This window comes from Perca fluviatilis, chromosome 14 (assembly GCF_010015445.1).
Source record: "Perca fluviatilis chromosome 14, GENO_Pfluv_1.0, whole genome shotgun sequence".
NCBI lineage: Eukaryota > Metazoa > Chordata > Actinopteri > Perciformes > Percidae > Perca > Perca fluviatilis.
The window spans coordinates 37,676,398-37,693,379 of NC_053125.1; the positions used below are offsets into that span (position 1 = coordinate 37,676,398).

Below are 16,982 nucleotides of genomic sequence, written 5' to 3' on the forward strand. Positions count from 1 at the left end.
GTAAATAATCAGGACTTTTTAGTGTGTATAGAGCCAGCATATCTCCACCAGACTCCATGTAAATAATCAGGACTTTTAGCGTGTATAGAGCCAGCATATCTCCACCAGACTCCATGTAAATAATCAGGACTTTTAGCGTGTATAGAGCCAGCATATCTCCACCAGACTCCATGTAAATAATCAGGACTTTTAGCGTGTATAGAGCCAGCATATCTCCACCAGACTCCATGTAAATAATCAGGACTTTTAGCGTGTATAGAGCCAGCATATCTCCACCAGACTTCATGTAAATAATCAGGACTTTTAGCGTGTATAGAGCCAGCATATCTCCACCAGACTCCATGTAAATAATCAGGACTTTTAGCGTGTATAGAGCAAGCATATCTCCACCAGACTCCATGTAAATAATCAGGACTTTTAGCGTGTAGAGAGCCAACATATCTCCACCTGTAAATTACATTACAGCTTGGTTCTGGTTTAACACTGGACCAGTTTCACAGATTGTTGTTCCCATCAGACACACAAACCAAAGTTACCCTTTAAGGATGCGGTAGTCAGTCTTATTGTTAGCGTCATTTGAAAGAAATAATGCAGACCCAAGACTGTAAAAAATGTTTCTTTTACTCCTGCAAAAAGCACAAATGAATGTGGTTGAACACTGCCATCTGCTGGTGCTATTAGGAGCCACCAGCCTCTGGCCCCCCCACACAGGTGTGTTAGTGTAGTTATTCTAGGTTGATTACACTCTGCTCAGACACTTCACTCACAGGTTCAGTGTGGACACACCAGACAGGATCAGAAGGCATACGTGCAGGTTAGTTCCCAAATCCCACCACGGCCACACCAAGACCTGATCTATGAAGCAGAGTGACTGGTTGGTTAGGCATTTGACCTCGAGGGGTTAAGGTTAGGATAGGGTTAGGGTTACGTTACAGGGAATTTGGGACATTAAACTGCACGTATACGGAAACAGAAAGCTGTGAGTAACAATGAGTAAATACAACAACACAAAGGAACAGCAGCAGCTTGAACAACAACAACACTGAACGGTGACAGTTATAATGTTGAATCTGTAGTGTAAATATATAAAAGTATTACACAAAATGCACATTTGAGTCTTTGTCTTGCAGGCAGAGACCGCTGGCAGTTTGACTTCTATCCAGCTACACAAAGCTGTAACCAGAGCATCTGCACCCGAACCAGGAAGGACCAGGTCAGTGGTGATTTTAGACCCTTTTTAGGGGGGCTTTTAAAAAAAAAACTAAAATCAATTTTAGTGCTTCAAGTTTTCATGAAGTTTCTATATCAGAAATTTGGGTTTTCTTTCAACCAAAGCGTCAAAAGAAATAATGTGGATGGTTCCCTACAACCGTCTTCACAAGATAAATAAATTCACTGCCTTCACTTCACTACTTTCATTGAATTTGGGGGTTTTAGTCAATTTTATAGCTTTAATAAAATGTTTTGATAAAAGAACGTCAGAAAAAGCGCCGAAAGAATCGACAAAAACATCAGAAAAAGTGACTAAAACGTCAAAACATTCCCAAAAACATCGGGAAAAGTGTAAAAAACGACGACCAAAACATTGAAAAATGTTTACACAGAAAAGCAAAGTTGCACGAAGACAACAGCAGGGTTATTATCCTGTGTGTCTGTGCACCTGTAACCATGTCAAGGGAAGATTATTTTTAATTTATTGGTTGTTTACACCTCACTATCATTTCATTTGATTCTGGTCCTTAAAGGGACTTTGGTAGTTTATTTTCATATGTTCAATATCTTGCATGTATCCTCTGTTATAATAACAAATACATACACTCACCTAAAGGATTATTAGGAACACCTGCTGAGATCCTAACAATCGTTATCCAGTGAAATTACTGATTTAGCAGAGGGGGGGGGGGGGTTAACACTTTTGCAAGGCACCGTATTTGTGTCACATTCTCATTAGGGGCTGAGCCCCCCTAAAGGTCTGGTCCTAGAACCGCCCTTGTTAGGAGCTGAGCCCCCCTAAAGGTCTGGTCCTAGAACTGCCCCTGTTAGAAGCTGAGCCCCCCTAAAGGTCTGGTCCTAGAACTGCCCCTGTTAGGAGCTGAGCCCCCCTAAAGGTCTGGTCCTAGAACTGCCCCTGTTAGGAGCTGAGCCCCCCTAAAGGTCTGGTCCTAGAACTGGCTCTGTTAGGGGCTGAGCCCTAAAGGTCTGGTCCTAGAACTGGCCTCTGTTAGGAGCTGAGCCCCCCTAAAGGTCTGGTCCTAGAACTGCCCCTGTTAGGGGCTGAGCCCCCCTAAAGGTCTGGTCCTAGAACTGGCTCTTTTAGGGGCTGAGCCCCCTAAAGGTCAAAAAAAAAAAAAAATTTAAAAAAAAAAAAAAAAGTAAAAAAAAACCCCTTGGGGGGGCCCCCAAAAGGTGTGTCAAAACCGCCCCTGTTGTTAGGGGCTGAGCCCCCCTAAAGGTCTGGTCCTAGAACTGGCTATGTTAGGGGCTGAGCCCCTCTAAAGGTCTGGTCCTAGAACTGGCTTTGTTAGGGGCTGAGCCCCTCTAAAGGTCTGGTCCTAGAACTGCCCCTGTTAGGGGCTGAGCCCCCCTAAAGGTCTGGTCCTAGAACTGCCCCTGATCTAGGTTCTGCCTGGTTTTCACTGTTTGATAAACCATAATGTTTCAGATAGATGTCATTGAAAGGCGATCGTATATCCCTTAAATAACCTGGTGATAGTTATGTTAGGACATTAACGTGGTTTAATGGACCTAAACAACCATCAATCATCACCAATCTCTCTCATATTGCTCCTCGTAACCACTGACAACTGTCAAAACATCTAGCCCATCCGATCAGGAAAAAGCTTAATGTTTCCTTACAATAGGCTAACCCTAATCCTAACCCAATAGGCTGTAAGGAGGCAGAAACTCTTAATGTCTGATAACGTCCATAATAATGGGACTTTGGGTTAGGTGTTTTGACAGTTGTCAGTGGTTATGAGGTGCAATATGAGAGAGAGATTAGGTGATGATTGATCGTTGTTTAGGTACATTAAACCGCGTTAAGCTTTTTCACGTTAAGAGTTTTCTAATGTCCCGTTACGTCAGGTTTGGTGGGAGAGTGTAGTTCAGCGGTGGGACAGCGACTATGTTCTGGATGAATGGGCGAGTAGTCTGGTCTCTATAGTTCCCCAAAGCCCAAGATGTTGTCCCTAAATGTCTTGTTTTGTCCACAACTCAAAGATATTCAGTTTAGTCGACAACTTATGAACTAATCCAATCATCTTTCTTCTCTCTACTAATATAGATTTATTTTACATTTACATATGGTGACTTTTAAATGTCCGTATGGTTAAATAAATAGAACACAATTCATGTACAGCTTGTTAAGTGTTTGTTGTGGGAGAGGACTATTTAATGCTGTTCAGGAAGACCAGAGACTAATGGAGGCCAAATGCTTAATACAGTCATTATCAGGTTGTAACGGTATGTGTATTCCTCCCCTATAACTCGTTGGTTCCAGCATCACTATGGTCTATATCTAGTTACTAGTGGCGGCGCCCTCTAGTGGCCGTAGTAGTTCTGACAGGAGCACAGCAGAAGGTAAGGTGAGGACGTATAAGAGCACCAAATGTCCTGGTAAGGAGATAGTTTTAATTTATATGTACCTCTGCTCAGATCCTCCTTCCCAGTCCGAACCCTAACCCTGAACCATTACACCCCACCAGTCATTAGTACGGTCCATCAGAAGTGGACATGTCCAGAGTGTGGATTGGGCTGCAGGTTCCGGTCCAGCTGCCTGCTGACCGAGTAGTGTTGGGCCAAAGACTCGTCCGTCCACTCGGTTCTGGACAGCAGCTGGTCCATGTGAGGCCCCAGAGTCCTGTGTGGGAGTTGGTATGGACTGAGACCGGGCTCCCGCTCCAGTAGGGACTGTCCCGGGGCTCGATGTGGCCCCTCAGAACCATAATGTGGACCCGTCAGTACAGAAGTGTCCCGATGCTCGCCCATTGGATACAGCTGCTTTTTATGGATCTGAATTTGGTCCTGGTGTGCTATTCTCGCATGGCACAGCTGCTTTTTCTGAACTTCAAGATCCATCTGGGTATGGTACTGCTGTTTCTTCTGATTCTGAATGTTGTCCTGGTCCTGAAGGTCCATCTGGGTATGGTACTGCAGTTTCTTGAGATTCTGAATGTTGTCCTGGTCCTGGAGGTCCATCTGGGTATGGTGCTGCTGTTTCTTCTGATTCTGAATGTTGTCCTGGTCCTGAAGGTCCATCTGGGTATGGTACTGCTGTTTCTTCTGATTTTGAATGTTGTCAAGGTCCTGGAGGTCCATCTGGGTATGGTACTGCTGTTTCTTCTGATTCTGAATGTTGTCCTGGTCCTGGTGGTCCATCTGGGTATTCTTCTGGTTGTGGTCCGTGCCGTGTTGGTCTACCTGAGCCTGGTACTGCTTCTTGTGATTTTGGATTTGCTCTTGTTGTTCCTGGTTGTCTTGAAGGTCCATCTGGGCGTGGAACTGCTGCTTCTTTTGGCTCTGGATCTGGTTGTGGACCTGGTTCTTGATGTCCTTCCAGTGTCGTCCTCTGAGGACCGGTTCCAGGTCCAGACAGCGCTGACAGATCTCCTTCCCTGGCACCGACTGGACCAGAACGTGGACTCCCAACTGTCTCCAGACTGCCTCCTTCTCTGCAGACGACCAGGGCCGACGTCGGACCTTCCTCGGAGCAACGGGGACTGAAAGACAGATGGAAAAGTTGGACTTCACGAACACGTACAGACTTCCCAAACATGTACAGACTTCACGAACACGTACAGACTTCACTAACACGTACAGACTTCACGAACACGTACAGACTTCACGAACATGTACAGACTTCACTAACACGTACAGACTTCACAAACATGTACAGACTTCACTAACACGTACAGACTTCACGAACACGTACAGACTTCACTAACACGTACAGACTTCCCAAACACGTACAGACTTCACAAACACGTACAGACTTCACGAACACGTACAGACTTCACTAACACGTACAGACTTCACGAACACGTACAGACTTCACAAACACGTACAGACTTCACGAACACGTACAGACTTCACTAACACGTACAGACTTCACTAACATGTACAGACTTCCCGAACACGTACAGACTTCCCAAACATGTACAGACTTCACTAACACGTACAGACTTCACTAACACGTACAGACTTCACAAACACGTACAGACTTCACTAACACGTACAGACTTCACTAACACGTACAGACTTCACTAACATGTACAGACTTCCCAAACACGTACAGACTTCCCAAACATGTACAGACTTCACTAACATGTACAGACTTCACTAACACGTACAGACTTCCCAAACATGTACAGACTTCACTAACACGTACAGACTTCACTAACATGTACAGACTTCACTAACACGTACAGACTTCACTAACATGTACAGACTTCACTAACATGTACAGACTTCACTAACATGTACAGACTTCACTAACATGTACAGACTTCACTAACACGTACAGACTTCACCTCCAACATGTACAGACTTCCCAAACATGTACAGACTTCACTAACACGTACAGACTTCACTAACACGCATAGACTTCACTAACATGTACAGACTTCACTAACATGTACAGACTTCCCCACTAATGTACAGATACCTTCACTCAACACGCACAGACTTCACTAACACGTACAGACTTCACTAACACGTACAGACTTCACTAACACGTACAGACTTCACTAACACGTACAGACTTCACTAACACGTACAGACTTCACTAACACGTACAGACTTCACTAACACGTACAGACTTCCCAAACATGTACAGACTTCACTAACACGTACAGACTTCACTAACACGTACAGACTTCACTAACACGTACAGACTTCACTAACATGTACAGACTTCCCAAACATGTACAGACTTCACTAACATGTACAGACTTCACTAACACGTACAGACTTCACTAACATGTACAGACTTCACTAACATGTACAGACTTCACTAACACGTACAGACTTCCCAAACATGTACAGACTTCACTAACATGTACAGACTTCACTAACATGTACAGACTTCACTAACACGTACAGACTTCACTAACACGTACAGACTTCACTAACATGTACAGACTTCACTAACATGTACAGACTTCACTAACATGTACAGACTTCACTAACACGTACAGACTTCACTAACATGTACAGACTTCACTAACATGTACAGACTTCACTAACACGTACAGACTTCCCAAACACGTACAGACTTCACTAACACGTACAGACTTCCCAAACATGTACAGACTTCACTAACACGTACAGACTTCACTAACATGTACAGACTTCCACTAACATGTACAGATCTCCAACACGCACAGACTTCCCAAACATGTACAGACTTCACTAACATGTACAGACTTCACTAACATCCAAGACTTCACTAACACGTCAAGACTCCCAAACACGTACAGACTTCACTAACACGTACAGACTTCACTAACATGTACAGACTTCCCAAACATGTACAGACTTCACTAACATGTACAGACTTCACTAACACGTACAGACTTCACTAACATGTACAGACTTCACTAACACGTACAGACTTCCCGAACATATATTAGTAATTAGTGGTGTCATGATTTTTAATTGAAAATTGAACAAATGATCTTTTAATTTCTACTATTGAAATCAGAAAAAGGATCGGTGATTCCCTCAGTGTTTTTTCTCTCTCCAACGTCAGACGCATCTTAACTTACCAGCTGGTAGCATGCAGCTAAAGACACAGGTTAATGTTAGCTTAGCTGTAGCCTGGAGCTGCACTTGTCCAGACACCATGGCCATTGCCGAAGAAACGACAGAAAATCCTCCTACTTCCTTGAAGTCACCGTGTGGCAACATTTTGTCTTCCCGTGCCAAGCGTGGGTGAGTTATGAAAACTAGCAACGAAGGTAAAGCATGTGTGCTCCGACGGGTCTCCATGGTGCATTGATGTACACTTTGTTAAACTAATGGTGCATTCATGTGCACCCTGTAAAGTCTGAGAGAACTCAAACTGTTGTTGTAAATATATAACTTCTGCCATCTCGTGGCTCTTACTGTGGCATTGTCGTCACTGCTGAAAAGTTTGAATCGAACGTCAAATTGAATTGTGACTCCCCTATTAGTAATGGATTGATGGCGAGCTGAATCTACGAGGACCCACCTGTGATCGGGGTCTGCAGTCTGGACTCTATTTGAATCATGGAGGTCAGTGGTCGATTACTGCTCTGTGCTGGAACTACAGACGGGTAGAAAGACAGAAAACAACGTCAAACAGCACTCAGTCATTTCATACTCTGTGCATACTGTGCATGGACCGGGGTAAAGATCAACGGTTAGAAGTCAGTGGTCAGGACCAGGACTCACCCTCTGGTCTTGGGTCAGACGGCTCTTTACACTTCTCACTTATTGATTGGACCGATCGTTTCTTCAGCTTAGCTTCCTCTACTGAAGTGGCTAGAAAAAAATGCAAAGCAGTGGGGGGATTGATCATACAACCGTGTGAATCAGTGATAGTAAGTTTACGTATATAACATTTAACCAGACATCCCACATGGTTGACTCAGGGGTTACCTGTGTGGTGGTCGGGGTCCAGCAGCCCCAGGTTGTCCCACTCCCTCCCCAGCAGGTGGTAGAAGTCGGTGGTCTTGGCTGCAGCCTCCCAGTCTCCGTCCTGCAGACTCTCTCCGATGGCTATCTCGCAAACCGTCTTCAGTGTGGTCTTCACGGCCAGCGGAGGGCGACTCCAGCGGTATCCAGAAGCTTTTCTGGCAGCGGCCAGCACCAGGCTGAGGCGGCCCGGAGCCAGAAGGTCCTGCAGGGTCCGAACGCCAGAGTCCAGAGATATAGCAGCAAGGACGAACCTGCCGAGCTCCCGCAGCTTCTGACTGACGTAGTCGTACCTCCTCTGGCTGCCATCTTGGTTCCCCATCAACTTGTTTCCGTATTTACAGATCAGCCAATCAGATTTGACCTGGACAGAGCAGGGGAGTCAACACAGAGACAGGTAGAGAGACAGACAGACAGGTAGAGAGTGTACAGACCTGGTGTGAGACGTGGTCCTGGTTCATGCGATGCAGGACTTCGCTGCAGCTCTCAGACGCTCCGCTGGAAATGGGAAGGAGGCGGGACGCTGCAGCCTGGACCCTGCTGCGCTTCCTGGGCAGCTCTGGCCCGCCGGGGTCACAGGTCACATCCTGATCCACACTGGGGTCAGAGGTCACGGGCCGCTTGGTCCCGGTCTGGTGTGCTGTGGTCTTATCTCCCAAGGGGTCAGAAGGTGCACCCTCTGTGGCCCCGTTGTCTGCTGGATCACAGGCCGACTTACCTGTGGGGTCAGTGGTTGTGTCTGCTGTGGAGGTGGGGTCTCTTGAAGGGTCAGTGGTGCAAGGATTAGTGGTTGTGTCTGCTGTGGAAGTGGGGTTCCTTGAGGGGTCAGTGGTTGTGTCTGAAGTGGAGGTGGGGTCCCTCGAGGGGTCAATGGTTGTGTCTGCTGTGGAGGTGGGGTCTCTTGAAGGATCAGTGGTGGAGGTGGGGTCCCTTGAGGGGTCAGTGGTCAGCTTCTTGCGGCAGGACGCCTGATGTTTCCAGAGGTCAGCGCGGAGGAAGAAACCGAGGCAGAGGGGGCAGGGGAGGTAGTTCCTTGCATCCACTTCCTCTGAGGGCTGACGCCACGGGACGATCTCTCCACTGCCCTGTCTGATCACCTGGGAGACAGACAGGCAGAGAGACAGGTGGACAGACAGAGAGACAGGCTTGAATATTGTGCAGGTAGTTTCCTCTGCAGGTAAACAGACAGACTGGGGCTCCGTTCTGACCTGGTAGTAAAATCTGATCTGAGTGATCAAAACACAAGGGGACAGCTGTACGTACAGGTAAACCCCTCTCAGTGAGAACAGGTATGTGTCCTGGGTCACATTAAGGACCGCCTACTCAACTATTGTGAGGGGACTATTGCTGTGTTCATCTGGTGTTGGACACATGGGGAAAAGCGCCTGATGTCGGAACAACAACTCTGGAACTCCGGAAAGATTGGTGTCCGACACAATGTTTTATTAACGGTAAGTTTTTGAAGTACTTGAGTAAAGAACTGAGAAACCAGTGCTGTGTCTCAAAGCGCCAACTTGCACACTTCATATACTTAGTTTTAAGTATATAGTGTAGACAACACACTGAAAGTACCTGGATGACCCCATAAAAACGGTCAAAAAGTTCAGTGTGGAACGATTGACCCTACGTGCACTGGCGCCGTGCACCATCTGGACTACAAAGCGGAAAGGGGAAGGACCAGGTATGTTGACCAGCAGCTGTGGTCAGTGACCTACAGAAGGAAGTGGTCAGAGACCGTTAGTGGACTACAGCAGGAAGTGGTCAGAGACCATTAGTGGGCTACAGCAGTAGTGGTGAGAGACCATTAGCAGTGGACTACAGCAGGAAGTGGTCAGAGACCGTTAGTGACTACAGCAGGAAGTGGTCAGAGACCATTAGCAGTGGGACTACAGCAGGAAGTGGTCAGAGACCGTTAGTGGACTACAGCAGGAAGTGGTCAGAGACCATTAGCAGTGGACTACAGCAGGAAGTGGTCAGAGACCATTAGTGGACTACAGCAGGAAGTGGTCAGAGACCATTAGTGGACTACAGCAGGAAGTGGTCAGAGACCATTAGTGGACTATGGCAGGAAGTGGTCAGAGACCATTAGTGGACTACAGCAGGAAGTGGTCAGAGACCGTTAGTGACCTACAGCAGGAAGTGGTCAGAGACCATTAGTTGACTACAGCAGTAAGTGGTCAGAGACCATTAGTGGACTACAGCAGGAAGTGGTCAGAGACCATTAGTGGGCTACAGCAGGAAGTTGTCAAAGACCATTAGTGGACTACAGCAGGAAGTGGTCAGAGACCATTAGTGGACTACAGCAGGAAGTGGTCAGAGACCATTAGTGGACTACAGAGGTCCGACAGTCTATGGGTCAGACACACATGCGCGCGAGTCACAGGGAGTCACAGCGATGCCGATAAAGTGGTTTCAAGTGTGGTTACAGTTTTTAAAATCTTCAGGCAGGCAGCAAGTAAATAACTGAATTTTATAAGTAAATAACAGACTGTTATAAGTAAATAACAGAATGTTCTCAGTAAATAACAGAATGTTATAAGTAAATAACTGAATGTTCTCAGTAAATAACTGAATGTTATAAGTAAATAACTGAATGTTATAAGTAAATAACTGAATGTTCTCAGTAAATAACAAAATGTTCTAAGTAAATAACTGAATGTTCTCAGTAAATAACAAAATGTTCTAAGTAAATATCAGAATGTTCTCAGTAAATAACTGAATGTTATAAGTAAATAACTGAATGTTATAAGTAAATAACAAAATGTTCTCAGTAAATAACAAAATGTTATAAGTAAATAACAGAATGTTCTCAGTAAATAACAAAATGTTATAAGTAAATATCAGAATGTTCTCAGTAAATAACTGAATGTTCTAAGTAAATAACTGAATGTTCTCAGTAAATAACAAAATGTTCTAAGTAAATATCAGAATGTTCTCAGTAAATAACTGAATGTTATAAGTAAATAACTGAATGTTATAAGTAAATAACTGAATGTTCTCAGTAAATAACAAAATGTTATAAGTAAATAACAGAATGTTCTCAGTAAATAACAAAATGTTATAAGTAAATATCAGAATGTTCTCAGTAAATAACTGAATGTTATAAGTAAATAACTGAATGTTCTCAGTAAATAACAAAATGTTATAAGTAAATAACAGAATGTTCTCAGTAAATAACAAAATGTTCTAAGTAAATAACTGAATGTTCTCAGTAAATAACTGAATGTTATAAGTAAATATCAGAATGTTCTCAGTAAATAACTGAATGTTATAAGTAAATAACAGACTGTTCTCAGTAAATTACTGAATGTTATAAGTAAATAACAGAATGTTATAAGAAAATAACAGACTGTTCTCAGTAAATTACTGAATGTTATAAGTAAATAACAGAATGTTATAAGTAAATAACAGACTGTTATGAGTAAATAACAGACTGTTATAAGTAAATAACAGAATGTTATGAGTAAATAACAGACTGTTCTAAGTAAATAACAGAATGTCATAAGTAAATAACAGACTGTTCTAAGTAAATAACAGACAGACTGTTATAAGTAAATAACAGACTGTTATGAGTAAATAACAGAATGTTATAAGTAAATAACAGAATGTTATGAGTAAATAACCGACTGTTATAAGTAAATAACAGACTGTTATAAGTAAATAACAGAATGTTATAAGTAAATAACAGAATGTTATAAGTAAATAACAGACTGTTATAAGTAAATAACAGACAGACTGTTATAAGTAAATAACAGAATGTTATGAGTAAATAACAGACTGTTATAAGTAAATAACAGAATGTTATGAGTAAATAACAGACTGTTCTAAGAAAATAACAGACTGTTATGAGTAAATAACAGAATGTTATAAGTAAATAACAGAATGTTATAAGTAAATAACAGAATGTTATAAGTAAATAACAGACTGTTATAAGTAAATAACAGACTGTTATAAGTAAATAACAGAATGTTATAAGTAAATAACAGAATGTTATAAGTAAATAACAGACTGTTATGAGTAAATAACAGAATGTTATAAGTAAATAACAGAATGTTATAAGTAAATAACAGAATGTTATAAGTAAATGGGATAAATAGGTTTGGAATTATTTTTACAACTGAAATATTTTTTTTGTAACAGACAGAGGGAAAGTACCATTGGGTACTAGAACCTTATTTGAGGTACCGGTACCGGTACTGGTATTGGTTCAGATGTGAAAGGTACCCAACCCTGACTACAGCAGTAAGCAGACTGAGACCCAGACTAAGTGACCTCAGGTCCTTAGGGCTGGGTCTCAGTCTGCTTAGAGTTATTTGAGGTACCGGTACTGGTACTACAGCAGTAAGCAGACTGAGGCTTAGAGTTATTTGAGGTACCAGTACTGGTACTACAGCAGTAAGCAGACTGAGACCCAGACTAAGTGACCTCAGGTCCTTAGGGCTGGGTCTCAGTCTGCTTAGAGTTATTTGAGGTACCGGTACTGGTACTACAGCAGTAAGCAGACTGAGACCCAGACTAAGTGACCTCAGGTCCTTAGGGCTGGGTCTCAGTCTGCTTAGAGTTATTTGAGGTACCGGTACTGGTACTACAGCAGTAAGCAGACTGAGGCTTAGAGTTATTTGAGGTACCGGTACTGGTACTACAGCAGTAAGCAGACTGAGGCTTAGAGTTATTTGAGGTACCGGTACTGGTACTACAGCAGTAAGCAGACTGAGGCTTAGAGTTATTTGAGGTACCGGTACTGGTACTACAGCAGTAAGCAGACTGAGGCTTAGAGTTATTTGAGGTACCGGTACTGGTACTACAGCAGTAAGCAGACTGAGGCTTAGAGTTATTTGAGGTACCGGTACTGGTACTACAGCAGTAAGCAGACTGAGACCCAGACTAAGTGACCTCAGGTCCTTAGGGCTGGGTCTCAGTCTGCTTAGAGTTATTTGAGGTACCGGTACTGGTACTACAGCAGTAAGCAGACTGAGGCTTAGAGTTATTTGAGGTACCGGTACTGGTACTACAGCAGTAAGCAGACTGAGACCCAGACTAAGTGACCTCAGGTCCTTAGAGCTGTCGGTTCCTCCCTCAGGTGGTATTAAAAACGTTACCGGTACCTCGATGTTGTGCATGTAGTTTCCGCGGCAGCGCAGGTGTTCCAGCAGCAGGTGGCGTTGTTTGGAGCCCGTGGGCAGCGCGCTGGCGGCCGCCACTTCCTCTTGGTCGGAGTGTTTCCTCAGCAGGTGGCGAGCGATCTTCACCTGCGGCCGCCGGCAGAACACGCAGTAATGCTTCTTATCCCAGCGCCTCTTCCCATCGCTGTACGTTCGCTTCACCGTCACACCCTCCTTCTTCTCCTCCTGACCACGCCTCTTCTCCTTCTGGCCCCGCCCCTTCTCCTTCTGGCTCCGCCCCTTCTCCTTCTGGCTCCGCCCCTTCTCCTTCTGGCTCCGCCTCTTGGTTCTCTGGCCCCGCCCACTCAGAGCGGCCGAGAAGGCAGCAGCGCGCCGGCGAGGCCGCCGGCCGCCAGGCTTCCTCAGTTCTTCCTCGGGACACGAGGTTTGGCTCGAGGCTTTTGGGTCGGTCCTGTTCGCCATGGCAACCTCAGTGTGGTCCAAGCGGTCTCCACGGTAACGGAGGACCCTGATCAGACACACACACACACACACACACACACACACACACACACACACACACACACACACAAAATCAACAAACTGCACCAGATCACAATTAATAGTAAATAGATCGACAATATCAGACTGACATGACATGCTACTAAATGTTATTAGTGCCACGCCAGACTCCATACAAATACCTGGCAATTTAAAGTTTCTCCACTGATGAGCACATAATCTAACATCGTACACAGTTTAAAAGCAGATTATTGAGAGTGTAAACAGCTTCACAGAAGCTAAGTCTCCATCCACTTGTCAATCGAATTATCTGAAGTTCGGTAAAAAAACGTATGTGAATAAAGCTGAGTGTGAAAGTGTGTTTCCATCAAACAGCTTTAAAGCGAATAAAAACCTGTTAAGTAATGACGGCACATTCTGTTTTGCGATTAAATTGGTATATCGAATTGATTTGAGACATTTTATGGTGTTTCCATTCATTTCTGAACTGAATCGCACAAGATTCAAGCGAACTTTTGCGAACAAAGTTTTGCTAGACAGAAGTAGTTGTTAATATTAGAAGCCAAGCTACAGCCTAAGCTCCGATGGGCCTTTGGCTGAGGATCTGATCCAGCTCATCTAAAAGGTGAACTTGCCTTTTATTTTCCTCCGGCACCGCTGAGAGACAACTCTCTTTTTTGAGCCGTGTATCGCTGTTTGAGCGCCTTCCATTTACTCCGCAGGACGTCCCACGGCTGGTCGTAAGGGACACTCTAAAACGCTTAACTTGAAAAAGCTTAACATGGTTTAATATCTAAACAACGATCAGTCATCACCAGATGTATCATGGTCATATCTTGTCATGAACACTTAAGCCTGTCAAAAAAACTAAATCGAAATCCAACGATTATAAGTTATCTCACGTTAATGTGTCAGATAACGTCCATAATATTTGGACATTGGGTTAGATTTGACCGGTTTAAGTGGTTATGATGAGCAATATAGAAGAGGATGTTTTGGTGATGATTGATCGTTGTTTAGGAACATTAAACCACGTTAAGCTTTTTCACATTAGGACTTATAAAGCCAATGAGAACCGTGGAGAGTCAACCCCCAGCCGCTCCGCTGCCCTGAAGCAGAAACGCTTTATGTCAGATAACGTCCATAATAATTGGACTTTGGGTTAGATTATTTGACAGTTTTCAGTGGTTATGATGGGTAATATGAGAGAGAAATTTGGTGATGATTGATCGTTGTTTAGATACATTAAACCACGTTAAGCTTTTTCAAGTTAAGCGTTTAATGTCCCTGTCGTAACCTTTATTGGTCATTTCCTTCGCGAGCTCCTGATAAATGTTGGCGTTTCTTAGATTTTTGCTATCTAAAATAGCCGTTATATTTTTCTGGTGAATTAAAAAAGTCTCTTGTCTCCTCGTTTGTCCACTTACATCTGTTTTTGTTTTGCAAACAGAGCGGAAATACTGGGCGGAAATGAACTGAAACTTCTTCTTCTTCGTTTTATTGAGGGTTGCAACCATAAAATGACCTAAAACTTAATCGCAATTCATTATTTATTCGGCAAATAACGTTTCCATCAGCGTTTATCGCATAAGCCGTATATCGATCAAGAGAAAATCCGATGAGACCGAACGTATTTCATTTGAGTCGATATTCATGAAATTCAGTCGGATTTTACTGTTTCCATGACGACATTCTTAATTCGGATAAAAACGGGTCCATGGAAACATAGCTATTGTCTTCCTACAGCAGCATTAATCAGTTATTACACCAAACTGGACCAGATCACAATTAATAGATCCACTCCAGACTCCATACGAATACCTGCCAGTTTAAAGTTTCTCCACTCTTCAGCACATACACTAAGGTCGTAGAAAGTAGCGCTGCCACCTCTTAGTCGATTAGTCGACTAAGATTTCTTTAGTCCATTAGCCATTTTTTATGCTTATTCATGCTTAATTACTCATTTCCAAGAAACTTCTGAGCACATTTATGGTAAACACAAGATTTAAAGTGGTGCTTTTGCAGGATTAATTGTGGAGAAACTCAGTTTTACAGATGGTTAATTAACTACATTTATATTGTGCTTTTCTAGTCTTAACCACCTCTCACAGCGCACAGCTCTGTCACTTAAATCAACTAATCGATTAGTCGACAAAATCGTACAAGTGTTAGTGGACTAAGAATTTCTTTAGTCGAGGACAGCCCTAGTAGAAAGACAACCACAATGTTTCATAAATATTTAGTTAGTGCTCTTCAATTCGGCATTAAGAAAAGTCGCAGTTATTAAGACAGACTTCTAAATTGAAGTGCTGAATCTCATGTCCTCCTCGCGCCAAACACACCGCCGTGGATTACAGCCAAAACCGTTTACCAGCCAAATGCTGGTGAAATATGCAAGTGGCTGGTAGATTTGCATCACTCACCAGCCAAAAAACCAAATGGTAATCTACTGAGTGGCTGGAAATATTTGAACCTTTGCTTGGCTGGTAGACAAAAAGTTAATTTTGAAGCCTGATTACAGCGATCAGAGTCAACCTGTTTAATGAGTACACGTTTTACTGTTAGAGTGTCCGGTTCTTATATGAACTCAATGCCGCACTAATTACAATAAAACAATATTCCAACAAAGGCTCCGGGTATGTCGTGTGGTGTAACAGTAAGCAAGCAACACTAAATGGGCTGTTTTTATAACGGAGTCTGGCGCTGCAGCGGCTTTTCCCGTGTCTCAGTGTTTATCCGTGTTCTGACCGACTGGCCCGAACCGATCAACCACGAACCGATCAACCGATAACTAATACAAGACATTAATAACTGCTCCGACTGGTGATGGAGGTGAGACAGCCGCCAGGAGGCCGTCAGAGGAGGCGTGTCCGATAATGGAAGCGTGTTTACCTTCACTGTAGATGCTAACAGCTAGCGGGAGAGATGCTAACCACATATAGACGAGCTTTGAAACTACTGTTAGCATCTGAGGAGCTAACGTGTAGCTCTGTTACATCCGGGTCTGTTAAACACCTGCTAACAAACACATAGAGACAGAAAGATGGAGTTCATCATGTGGAACAAGCCTCACCTGCTGACAGCTTCCACTACTACTACTCTTCTTCTTCTTCTTCTTCTTCTTCCTCCTTCTTCTTCTTCTTCTTCCTCTTCTTCTCCCCCTGCTTCAGGAAGCAGCAGCCTGGCTCGGTAGCGCCGCCTGCTGCTCGGAGGGAAACATGAGCCATACCAGTGCTTCTTGTTCCACTACTGGAGCCCCTTGGAATTACTTTTTTAAGCCAAGTACCCCCTGGTAGTAAAAAGTCTGTATAAAGAGGTTGTGATAGATTCTCTAATCTACAGCCTTTTTTAAACATTTCAATGCTACATTTCAGATGTTTAGAATACATCACTTAATTCATTCATTATTATAGGATAATTATTTTAGGAATTATGCATGACATATTTTTAAACTGACATTTTTGCAAACATTTCTATCCCCTGCAGTACTCCAAAGTACCCCTAGGGGGACACGTACCCCCATTGGAGAAACACTGGGTTAGACAGACAGACAGGCAAGGCAGGCAAGGCAGGCAGACAGACAGACAGACCGGCAGACAGGCAGACAGGCAAGGCAGGCAGGCAGACAGACAGGCAGACAGACGTCAGCAGCCTCAGATATATTTACCTGCTACAGATATGAGAACAGATAATATCAGACAG

The 16,982-nt window shown here is 43.6% G+C and overlaps 1 protein-coding gene across 4 annotated transcripts; it reads right to left on the reverse strand.

Annotated features, from left to right (window-relative positions):
* Positions 1 to 3,261: 3,261 nt before the first annotated feature.
* LOC120573273 lies at positions 3,262 to 16,438 on the reverse strand. Of its 4 annotated transcripts, none has more exons than XM_039822914.1 (8): positions 16,354 to 16,438; positions 12,762 to 13,287; positions 8,091 to 8,753; positions 7,621 to 8,020; positions 7,414 to 7,503; positions 7,211 to 7,285; positions 4,366 to 4,718; positions 3,262 to 4,125 (listed from the first exon to the last, which is right to left on the reverse strand). In XM_039822914.1, the coding sequence occupies exons 2-8, from the start codon at positions 13,239 to 13,241 to the stop codon at positions 3,721 to 3,723; spliced, it is 2,466 nt and encodes an 821-aa protein (XP_039678848.1). In that variant the 5' UTR covers positions 13,242 to 13,287; positions 16,354 to 16,438; the 3' UTR covers positions 3,262 to 3,720. The 4 variants fall into 4 exon arrangements, with proteins under 4 accessions (XP_039678848.1, XP_039678849.1, XP_039678845.1 ...); XM_039822915.1 differs by having other exon boundaries at positions 3,262 to 4,077; positions 4,318 to 4,718; XM_039822911.1 differs by having other exon boundaries at positions 3,262 to 4,718.
* Between the last annotated feature and the right edge of the window lie 544 nt (positions 16,439 to 16,982).